Source organism: Trichomycterus rosablanca, chromosome 2 (assembly GCF_030014385.1).
Source record: "Trichomycterus rosablanca isolate fTriRos1 chromosome 2, fTriRos1.hap1, whole genome shotgun sequence".
Taxonomy (NCBI): domain Eukaryota; kingdom Metazoa; phylum Chordata; class Actinopteri; order Siluriformes; family Trichomycteridae; genus Trichomycterus; species Trichomycterus rosablanca.
The window spans coordinates 34,296,793-34,308,665 of NC_085989.1; the positions used below are offsets into that span (position 1 = coordinate 34,296,793).

Sequence of the window (11,873 nt, forward strand, 5' to 3'; positions counted from 1 at the left end):
CAAACCTTTCTATCCAACTTCAATGCCTGAACTCTTTGTGTATTATGGACACAAATTTTCAGTCACATTTCAGAATTTTGTGGAAAACCTTATCAGAAAAGAGTAGTGGGTGCCAACACTAGTGCTCAGTTTTGAAATGGGATGTTTAACAAGCTCATGGTTATGTGTCCACATATTTTTGGCATTAGTGAGTATATACACACAATATACAGTAGTTTAATAACATGTATACACACGCAAGGTTTATTTAATTGTTTTTTTTTTCTGAATTAGCTTCTGTTTAATAGAGTACAGTAGAACCATAAATGTTGCATATACACATTTAAACCAACCAAATCAATAAAACTAATAAATAACACTTATTGTTAACACAAAGTCAGCAATTACATGTTTTATTAAACATTGTTTACCATCTTCCCACAACACTAAGCAAATGTAGCAAGATATAAATGCATAAATATGACCAAAACCATGTAAACACCATTCCCAATTAATACGTTCAGCAGGTGTGGTCACACCCATACCCTAAAAGGTGTATAAAATCAGTTTTTAAAAGATTACGGAGAGGTATTTTGACTGTTAAAGATGCAAAAAGTGCATCAACTCCAGAGAGTGCAGCAATATGTCATATGCTAGAATCTATGCCAAATAGCAAATGCTGTACCTGATAACTATAACTATTAATAAAGATGTTAGTCTTTAATGACCAACATACATCAACTTTTAATTATGTGGGACAGATAGTACCGTATCTACATTTTAATAATTTTAAGCAGTTATAATAAATAAAACAAATGCAGCTAGCTATCTAAAATTGTAACAGACTAGTAAACTGGTATTTCTGCTTCTAGAGTAGGTTTAGAAATCTGCATCAAGGGTGAATTCACAGTCCATTGTATTTGACATCACTCCAAATCGTTGGTACTCAGCCACACGCTTCTCAAAGAAGTTGGTTTTTCCTTCTAGTGAGATGGACTCCATAAAATCAAATGGGTTCTCTGCTTCATAGACCTATTAAAAAATGAAAGCACAATCATTTAAATAAATACATCAGTAAGAATGCAAACATTCATGCAATCTCATGCCAGTTTATTAGGTACACCTACTTTATTTTAGGTACCTAAACAGTCAGTCTATTGTATCATGGACACCTAACTTACACATTACATCGTATGGGCTACAGGTACAATTTGTCAGCCCTCCAATAGTGCAGACATATTTTATCTGGTCTGTGGCCTCTCTAATGGAATACACTTACATGTGGCCCACAGTATTAACATAGCATCCAAATGAATGTGTTTTAACATAAATCCTAAAACAGACCTCTGTTATGAATCTTAGAACTACACTCAATCTTAGAACCAGAATTCATTTTAGGGTGTTAGAATGATCCATTTTCCACATCAAGGCTTGAAAGTAGACGTTGTTTCATTCTTTAATATTAGAAACTTTAATATTTTACCTCTAAAATAAATTCATTTACATTTACATTCTCGGCATTTAGCTGAGGCTTTTATCCAAAGCGACTTACAGTACTGTGACAGTATATTGTCCAAGCAATTGAGAGTTAAAAGCCTTGCTCAAGGGCCCAACAGTAGTTCAGTACCCTAACCCTATCCCTAACCCTACAACTGCACTATTACAACTGCAACTACAACTGCATTCATAAACCATTTGTCATTAATATTGACTCCTCCTTTCACACTCTTCCACCCCAAATCTATCACAAGATTAAAAATAAATAAATGCCATGTTGAATTAATTTATGTTCAGTACTTAATTATTACTGAATTATACTGTAAATGACTATAGGCTGCATGGTATGGCCTCAGACAATGGGTGCCTCATAGCAACATGTGTCCCTGGGACATGGGTTTCTGGTTACTGTCTGTGAGGAGTTTTGTGTGTTCTCCCCTTGTCCACCAAAACATGCAGAATGCGATCTGGTCTCTTTCAACTGCCCTTAAGTTTAATTAAATAATTTGTAAGTGTGTTATGTGCTGGAATTAACTGGCGTCCTATCCAGTGTATTTTTCTGTCCTTTAATCAGTGTTTCCAGGTGGCACCAGATTCGGACCAGGATTAAGTAATTGGAGATGATCACTGATTTTTTGGATACAACCAACTCTGGCCACTAAGAACACCATTGACCACATATTCTTTGGATTTAGGGCCATTTTGTAAAGAAATAAACCTGTTTGTGTTAAATGGAGACCTGTTTCACTGGTTAAGTGTATGAGGCTCTGCGTTGTTACTAGACTTTTTTAATACTTATAATGAAAGTATTTATTATGCTGGAAATATTTAGTCAGGAGAATAATTTATTTACATAAACTCACATTACTTTCTTGGCTAATAAAACTCTTCAACATGTCATTTTGGAGAAATGTAATACCACAGTAACATCAACAAAAAAGCAGACCCATATTATGATGATTTTACCTCTATTCTTTAATGTAGGTATAGAATTTTATTGCCCATATATAAGCATCTCTTCTTCTAGCAAACAAGACAAGCTGAACTAGTGCTAAAATGTTTATTTTACATCTGACCAGAATTCATTGTTCCAAAGGAATTATCATTTGTCTAAATGACTGTGTGCAAATTCTAGACATGCATCTAAGCACTTCCCTTTTAGAAGAAAGGTTCTGTGTGAGGTGTTGGAACAGAGATAACTGTAGTGCAGTTTTTTCAGAGACTGTCAAATTGGCACAGCATATAAGTATATAAGAAGTAATTAAAATTAAAATAGTTCAAGACTTGTTTTCCCTATTGTGGTCTTATGATCATATTATTAGTAGTATTTTCTGTAAAAAGACCACCATTAGTCTAAGGTCCCTTTTCACTGATGAATGGAATTAATTGGTAATGGGATTTTATAAAATGATACGTGTACTTGCAAGGTAGATGTACAAACTGTCAGCTCAGTGTGTACACAGTGTATTTCAATGAATACCATGTACATCCTTTGTTAAACTGAATGCTCAGTGTAGCAAAAATAACTTATCTACACTGAAAAATCTAGGAAACAAAATAAATATAATATTACTAACTTTAGGCAATCCTAAATCCATTAATAATCGGTCAGCAACAAACTCGATGTACTGTTTCATCAAAGTGCAGTTAATCCCAATCAGGTCAACTGGTAAAGCCTCGGTAAGAAACTCCTAAAATGACAAACAATGGTGTTAGCTTTGTCATTAGGGAAATGTTCAATAGACTTTTTAGGATAGGCTTTTTTCCCAGTTGTACAGACCTGTTCAATGCTAACGGATTTGGTAATGATATCCTTCACTCTGTCCGCTGGTGGCTTCTTTACCAAGTGGCTGTAGATAAGGCAGGCAAAATTACAGTGCAAACCCTGCAAAAATTCAAAACAGCAGTTAAAAATCCATCTCCAGTAATGTGTACATTGCGAATAGACTGATTAAATCCTCTTATATTACAACCCCTCATTCAAAACCTTCGTTTACCTCGTCTCTGCTGATGAGCTCATTTGAGTAGGTAAGTCCAGGCATTAACCCTCTTTTCTTCAACCAGTAGATGGCAGCAAATGACCCTGAGAAAAAGATTCCTTCAACCGCAGCAAATGCGACCAACCTCTCCCCTGTGAATATATGTTTTTATAAAGTTATACTTTACAACAATGCTCCTCAAAACATGTATGATGTTAGGAAAGCAGACAGCATCATGCTTATTAAATCATGCTACATGAATTCACTTTGACTTAGTGATAGAATCATTATTAAATGAGTATGAAGTTAAGACATAATAATTAAGACAAAGAAAAAAGCAACTTGCCAAAGGTAGAATTTAAGTCAGATATCCACTGTAGAGCCCAATCTGCCTTTCTCCTCACACAGGGCAGGGTCTCAATGGCATTAAATAAATATTCCCTTAAAAGAAATAGACAGAATTTTGTAAAACATTGTGAGGAATTATATATACATTTTATAAATACACAGACCAGGCATAGCATTATGACTACCTTCCTAATATTGTGTTGGTTCCCCTTATGCTGCCAAAACAGCCCTGACCCGTCGAGGCATGGACTCCACTAGACCCCTGAAGGTGTGCTGTGGTATCTGGCACCAAGATGTTAGCAGCAGATCCTTTAACTCCTTTAACTAAGTTGCAAGGTGGTGCCTCCATGGATCAGACTTGTTTGTCCAGCACATCCCACAGATGCTTTTGGATTGATATCTGGGGAATTTGGAGGTCAACACCTCAAACTCATTGTTGTGCTCCTCAAACCATTCCTGAAGTAGCTCGTCTTTTGGCCAGCCTTCGCTCCCCACGTGCATCAATGAGCCTTGGCCGCCCATGACCCTGTCGCCGGTTTACCACTGTTCCTTCCTTGGACCGCTTTTGATAGATACTGACCACTGCAGACTGGGAACACCCCACAAGAGCTGCAGTTTTGGAGATGCTCGTACCCAGTCATCTAGCCATCACAATTTGGCCCTTGTCAAACTCACTCAAATCCTTACGCTTGCCCATTTTTCCTGCTTCTAACACATCAACTTTGAGGATAAAATGTTCACTTGCTGCCTAATAAATCCCACCTACTAACAGGTGCCGTGATGAAGAGATAATCAGTGTTATGCACTTTACCTGTCAGTGGTCATAATGTTATGCCTCATCAGTGTATATACATACACACACATACACATGTGTCTATCATGGCCAAAGCCCTGCAATGGATTAGCGCCCTGGTCTGGGTTGCATCAGGTCCAGCTTTACCAGGGAACACTGGACACAAAGCGGGAACACTATGCACAGGATGCCAATTTATCTCAGAGCTTTGACCCCCTCCCCCAATACATACACTCATATACATAACACACCTTCTTAAATGTTTCTTAAATTGTAACAAGCCCTGCAATGGACTGGCTCACTGCCCAGTGTATTTGTGATTTGCAGCCAGTGTTGCCTGGTAAAATCAGGGGTAAAATTGGGGCTGTAAAACAACCCCGACCAGGACAAAGCGGTTGATGAAAATGAAAAGAATAGAAAAAAACTAAATGTAATCTAAGCTATATTGTTTAGATTTAAAAGTAAAAAGTCAACAGACCTTGTGTGTGTAAATCTGAAGTGAATTCATACACCGGGAGTACATTACATAAAATCAAAAGTGGCTCAATACTTTGGTTTCCTTCCACTCTACATTTTAAGATATTCACACCCAATTCATGCTTGATTACAACTTCAAGATACAAAAAATAGGTAACCACAATGAGCACTCAACTGAAAAATGTTGCATCTGCCACCTTCACCTGCTACACCCTTAACTGAAGGTTGTACCCAGAGTAAACAGGAATACCAGATCCCACTAATAATCTCTCACCTTTCCTTCAGATCCTTGATGTATGTGTTGATGAGCATGCTGTACATCTCAGAATGCACACACTCGATCAGAATTTGAAAACCATAGAAAGCACGAGCCTCTGGGACCTGCACTTCCTGACTGAATCTCTGCACCTGCAAGCAATCACAAGAATATGCTGACATTCAGTGGCCACAGTTGTACAGATACCCCTTCTTTATAAAAGATTTTGGGCACAAAATTGTTATCGAGTTTATGTTTACAAAATACAATGAAGTTTATCAGTGAAGATCTTGAAAATCTTTTACATCTGTTTTTACAGATTTACAGAATTACAGATTCTTCTTCCTACACCATGTCCTGGAAAAGGGGTATGTATGATGATTAAAATGAACTCACAAGGTTCTCATTAACAATGCCATCACTCGCTGCAAAGAAAGCCAACACACGTGATATAAAATGTCTCTCCTCAGGCTTCAGTCTTTCCCAGTGGGCCAGATCCTTCGATAAATCCACCTGCATAAAACCAACAAAATAGACATAATAACATTAAGCAATGAGCATTTATTAAATTTGATTCGGATGCTAATAGATGTAATTAACTACGGTAACTAAATCTTGAATGAGCTACAGTAAATACTACAGTAATCTCGGCGGCACGGTGGCTAAGTGGGTAGTACTGTCGCCTCACAGCAAGAAGGTCCTGGATTCGATCCCCAGTTGGGGCGGTCTGGGTCCTTTCTGTGTGGAGTTTGCATGTTCTCTCTGTGTCTGCGTGGGTTTCCTCCGGGTGATCCGGTTTCCTCCCACAGTCCAAAGACATGCAAGTGAGGTGAATTGGAGATACTAAATCATGGACTGTGTTCGATATAACCTTGTGAACTGATGAACCTTGTGTAATGAGTAACTACCGTTCCTGTCATAAATGTAACCAAAGTGTAAAACATGACATTAAAATCCCAAAATAAACAAACAAACAAACAGTAATGTCATTTAAAAGGTGATTAATGCTACTGCATAATTTTTTATATAATACGTATTAACCATGTTAATACGACGTCATTTACCTCACTCTGGTTTTAAAAACATTTCCCAAATTTTCTAATAAAAATTAGGTGTATTCTTTTTTTCAGATAACAGTTCCCTAATCCACAGGGCACAAAGAATCACTCAGTAGTTTGATGAGTATGAAAATAATCTCAATCAGATGCTATGGCCAGTGGCGTGGATTAAAATGACCACAAGCTGCTCGGCTAGATTCTGGGTGTGTAACCTAGCCAAAGCAATGAACAGTCTTCTAACAGTACAGCTTGTGTTAACATGAATTTGGGGCTGGACTCTAACTAAGGAGTGAGTTAAACATCTCACTGAAGGACATCTTTAGAACTCGCTGCCTAAACTGAGCTAGTAAGTACCTAGATGGCGTTATAGGATTTTAAGGACATGCACCTTCAGACTGACAAACAGTTTTTCCCCAGTGCAATTGCCGAACTGAACAAAATAATCAACCTCTTACTTCAACATCACTAAAAGACAAGTACTAAGTACAACAATATAACAGAAGTATAATACTTTTATAAACTAATACTACTACTACTGTAATTGTAAGTAATTGCCCCTTTAAACCTAATAACTGGTTGCGCCACTTTTGGCAGTAACAACTGCAAGCAAACATTTGTGATAACTGGTGATGAGTCTCTAACATCACTTTGAAGGAATTTTGGCCTACTCTATCACTTTTTCAGGACTGAACAGCACTTTCCTTTAATAAATGAAATTATCATTTCTAAAAACTTCTCCTGTTTACTTACTCTTTATGTTATCATTGTCTTTTATTTTAATTATCTAAAACATATGAGTGTGAAAAATATACAAAAATACAAAAAAGTGGGATGGAGGCAAATAGTTCTTCACAGCGCCGTATATACTAAAAGTCGTTTAGTATGGGTCATTGTAGAGCTGAGTCATCAATGCCGTTACACTGTATTCAAGTCAGGGTTAAAGTTTAAACCAATCACTGAAGTGTTAGGTAAGGACAAGTGTTCTAATCATGTAAGTGTTGTGTAAGAGCAAAAACAACACATTAAAACTCAGTGTTCTGTAAGGTTAAAGCTCATTTTAGTGTTTTATAAGGCCATATAAAGACCATAATGCTAAAGGTTAATAAAAAGTAATTCATTTTTATTTCCGACAGCGAATGATTGACACTTGCTAGTGACTGCTAGTGTAGATATCACACACTACGTTAACAAAGCTGGGATTGTGCTAAATTCTGATTTCTTTGCAGAATGTCCCTTTTTGTGTACACTCTGTTCAGCACATCACATCTGAATGTGATACTGGTTTTAAAAATGAACAAAAATGCTTGTTTGCACTGTACAAACACAAAACAGTTTAACCCGCTTTCTTTTAAATCTATTCTAATGTTAGCGTATTACTGACCCTGAGTTTCTTGTCTAGTGTTCCACATGTCTTATTGTTTGTTCAACCTGTGCCTGTTATTTTAAAATATAATAACAGATTCCACTAGTATTTTATTGCCTGCCTGTCTTTTAAACCGTGCTATGGACTATGACCATGATTACTGATTTTAATCATGGTCATGTTTAAATCATCAAAAGGACAATTCGCAGCCCCAAACCATATACTACAACGGTACCTTGTAACTCAACGTCCCCCTAAACTCAAAATCTTTGAGGTAGTGCTGGACAATAATTCGATATCGATATATATCGCGATAGAAAATGTTTCAATAATGGTGATATGATTTTTAAACAAATTCGATCGATATGCATACGTCAGTGCGTGATGACGTGCGCCACGGGCACGAAGCCAGCGTTACCGCTCTGATTACACTCCGCTACAACATGGTGGATATTAGTGGCTAAATGAGTTCAACAGCTGTGAGTGAACGAACATCCACAGAAAAAAAAGAAGCAGTAGAAATAGTTGATAAGAGATGAAAGACTAGACTCTTTTTTTCTGTATTCTTTAAGCACAACATCTGCTGCAGCAAATTCTGCAGCAACTCTTAAGCACTTTTTATATTCTTTATCCTGGTTGAGCACTTTTGTTCGAAAATGTTTACATACAAATAATAATCAGTCCATGTTGTGGATTAAAGTTAGTTAAGACCAGAGGTGGAAAGTAACGAATTACATTTACTCGCGTTACTGTAATTGAGTGTACTTTTTTGTTTTTTGTGTACTTATACTTTTTAAAGTAGATTTCACAGCCTGTAATTTTACTTTTACTTCAGTATGTTTTGTATTAAGAATTGTAATTCGCTACATTTTAAATAAGATCCGTTACTGAGTAAAATAATAAACGCTAAAGAAATCGCGTCTGGGAAACTGCTGCAGTGAATTCTGCGACGGGGAGTCGGATCTTTTGTCTCGGTTCCTTTTAAAGAGCCGTATATATATACATAACGACTCCCAGAAGCGCGAATCGATCCCTTTATTTCAGTTTAAAGAGCCGTTCAATAGATTAAAATAATTCTACGACACATCACTAGTGGTTATACAGTTTTAACAAGTTTTATGGGACTAAAATGACACATTACACACCCCTAAATGTTTTAAATGTTGTATCAACATGTTTCTTCTATTACATTTGAATTAAAAACAACTATTGTGAGATTTATATCCACTTGTCCTGTTTGCATTACACAGAAGAGACCCCCCCCCCCCCCCCCCCCCCCCCCCCCCGCTGTTAATAAAGTAACTAAGTAACGTTTACTCTGAGAACATTTTAAATGAGTTAACTTTTACTTGAGTAGATTTTTAGACTAGTAACTTTACTCGTACGTAAGTAAAAATTAATTGAAGTAATAGTACGTTTACTTGAGTACAATATTTTAGTACTCTTTCCACCTCTGGTTAAGACATATGTTAATATATTATATATTGTCAAAGCTTATGTTTATTTGAGAATGATGTCGTGTATTTGTTTGTATACAAATGCTGAATACAAGTAAAAGTTGAAAGCTAATTTATTTGTATTATTATTATTATTATTATTATTTCTAAAATATTATGTAGTTGTAAAGGGTGAGATTTCATAGACTTTGCAAATAAATTTTTCAGAGGTTCGCAGGTACAGCCTTTCAATGTTGGTGTTCCTGGCAGTTTTTCTGACATTTGTATTATTCATATCGATATCGGATTTATATCGTATCGAAATTAGGAGTTATATCGTGATATAAATTTTAGCCATATCGTCCAGCCCTACTTTGAGGCATTTGTACCCTACAACTCGATGTTTCCCTTAAACACAACATGTTTTATTGATTTATTTAAATTCAAATTAACAACGAACAGCCACTTTGTGCAGCGTTTGGCTTGAACGGTGCGCATATGAGACGAATCTGCATTTGTGTGAAATAACTGTCAAATCCACTCTGAAAGTGTCCACATGTATCTGTGTTTATCTGGATTTTTCTTCTGTTTCACTTTTAAACTTGTGTTACAGCTCGGGGTTCTGAGAAATTGTAAGAATCAGCCTTTTTTTGAGAGTCTAAAACGCTTATCATTAAAAAAGGTTTAAAGTGACTTAATGTATTAAAATTATGACATAGAAACACTAACTTCTGTTAATTATTATTGCTTATAAGTTCTCTCCACTAATGAAAATCCTTGCTCGATTTAGTACAATAAGTTCAGCTTTGTGCAACAGTTATTTATTTGTAACTGTTTGCTATTGAATTTCATTGTTTTTATATTATATTTGTGTTATTTTCAGTATATAAGTGTCAAAAACATCCCCATTATTTTACATAAGCCTAAAATATATGCAGTTCCACGGGACCATGGAACACATTAACAGGTTTCACATACATCCTTATGGGAAAAATACCTTGAAATACAACGCCTTTTAAACTCAACGCCACTCCCAGAACCAATTGACGTTGAGTTTCAAGGTACCACTGTGGTTGAGTCGTTACCTTGTGACAGACGGAAACATAACAATTCCTCTGAAAAAAAATAGATTTGGGTAAATAATCACCTCCTCCACTGTCCAGAATGAGGCCTGAGCTTGTTTGTACATTTTCCACATGTCTGAGTACTGAATGGGAAAAATTACAAATCGCCTTTTGTTCTCTCTGAGAAGTGGCTCATCTTCAATGCTAAGTCGATTCATGTCCATTCTGGGAAGATAAGGAAAACATTTTTATGTATTAAATGTCAACATACTATTAAAATAATACACTGCTGCATTATATTAAACATTTAAAAGCTTAAATAATAATAACTACAGAACTGTTGCATGCAGCTTGTAAAATGTGGTACAAGCTTTTTCGAAAAACGGTATTCTATTAAGAAAGCATGAAAAGACTGGCTGATTGTTTTACCAAACAAAACAATCACTTGACATCAGAAAAAAAACATACATACCTTTAAAAATGATCAAGCTTACAAAGAATAGTGTTATTGACACACTTGGAACATTTAATGAATGTTATGTTTTAAACACCAACTGATTTTTGAATATCAACTGATTGACGTTTAAAATGTAACAAAACCGAAAATGTTTTCTTTTACTATTACTCTCCAGTTGCAATAAAAAAAAATACTTAACCCCATTCACCTTACAGGGTACTATGGTGATGTGTATATTATTTATTATTTATTAGGATTTTAACATTATGTTTTATACGCTTTGGTTACATTCACTACAGGACAGGTTACACAAGATTCTGGTTACACAAGATTCAGCAGTTCAAGTCTTTAATGTCAAAAACAGTCCTGGAACATTTTGTGTCTCCAATTCACCTCACTTGCATGTCTTTGGACTGTGGGAGGAAACTGGAGCTCCCGGGGGAAATCTACGCAGACACGGAGAGAACATGCAAACTCCACACAGAAAGAACCCGGACTGCTCCACCTGGGAACCAAACCCAGGACCTTTTTGCTGTGAGGTGACAGTGCTACCCATCTGGTGATGTGTAAAAAATTTAATGAAGTTTCAGTAAAAGAACACTTATTTATACATACAGGTAATTCTGATAACATAAGCTTATAATTTTAGCATAATTTTAAGTTCATTCAACCCCCAGCCTTAGTATTTGGTGGAACATTCTTTTGCCCCAATAACCTCTAAAGTAAGCGCTAACAAACGTCTGACCCCTATGTTCTATGTTCCAGAAGTTCTGGTGTATTTTAGTCATCCCTTCCTGTACTTCTTGGTCAAGAGCCGTGTGTGTCTAGGAGTCAGACCATAAAGATCTTGGTTGTTAAGTGATCTCCTTATGGTTGGTAGTGGTACTGACTAGGGTTGGGCGATATTGCCGATTTTCATACCGTCATACCGTCTTCAGGAAATACCCGCGGCGGGGGGATTGGCGGGGCGGGGGCGGGGCGGGGCGGGGGGGGGGGGATTGGGGGGGTTTGTGTCGCGGACAAACTTTACAGTGTACACACTTGAGTGTAATTACAATATTTCAATGTTTTATTATAAAAACATTTAACAATCTGAACGTCAAACATTGCTTATCTTATCTGATCTATAATAAATACGCATAAGTATAAATGCATGTGTATCAATT

General features: G+C 36.5%; 1 protein-coding gene across 2 annotated transcripts in view; it reads right to left on the bottom strand.

The window, feature by feature from the left end:
* Window positions 1–248: 248 nt before the first annotated feature.
* rrm2b (ribonucleotide reductase M2 b) overlaps window positions 249–11,873 on the bottom strand; it is a 19,842-nt gene continuing 8,217 nt past the window's right edge. Inside the window, exons 1-9 of one of the 2 annotated variants that reach the window (XM_063014725.1) lie at window positions 10,723–10,779; window positions 10,334–10,475; window positions 5,726–5,842; window positions 5,348–5,481; window positions 3,802–3,896; window positions 3,474–3,607; window positions 3,257–3,361; window positions 3,054–3,167; window positions 249–1,011 (exon numbers count right to left, since the gene is read on the bottom strand). In XM_063014725.1, the coding sequence (XP_062870795.1) occupies window positions 859–1,011; window positions 3,054–3,167; window positions 3,257–3,361; window positions 3,474–3,607; window positions 3,802–3,896; window positions 5,348–5,481; window positions 5,726–5,842; window positions 10,334–10,474 (993 nt within the window). In that variant the 5' untranslated portion in view covers window position 10,475; window positions 10,723–10,779 and the 3' untranslated portion in view covers window positions 249–858. Of the gene's footprint in view, window positions 1,012–3,053; window positions 3,168–3,256; window positions 3,362–3,473; window positions 3,608–3,801; window positions 3,897–5,347; window positions 5,482–5,725; window positions 5,843–10,333; window positions 10,476–10,722; window positions 10,780–11,873 lie in introns of those variants that run through there. The other variant, XM_063014717.1, reaches the window with a different exon arrangement.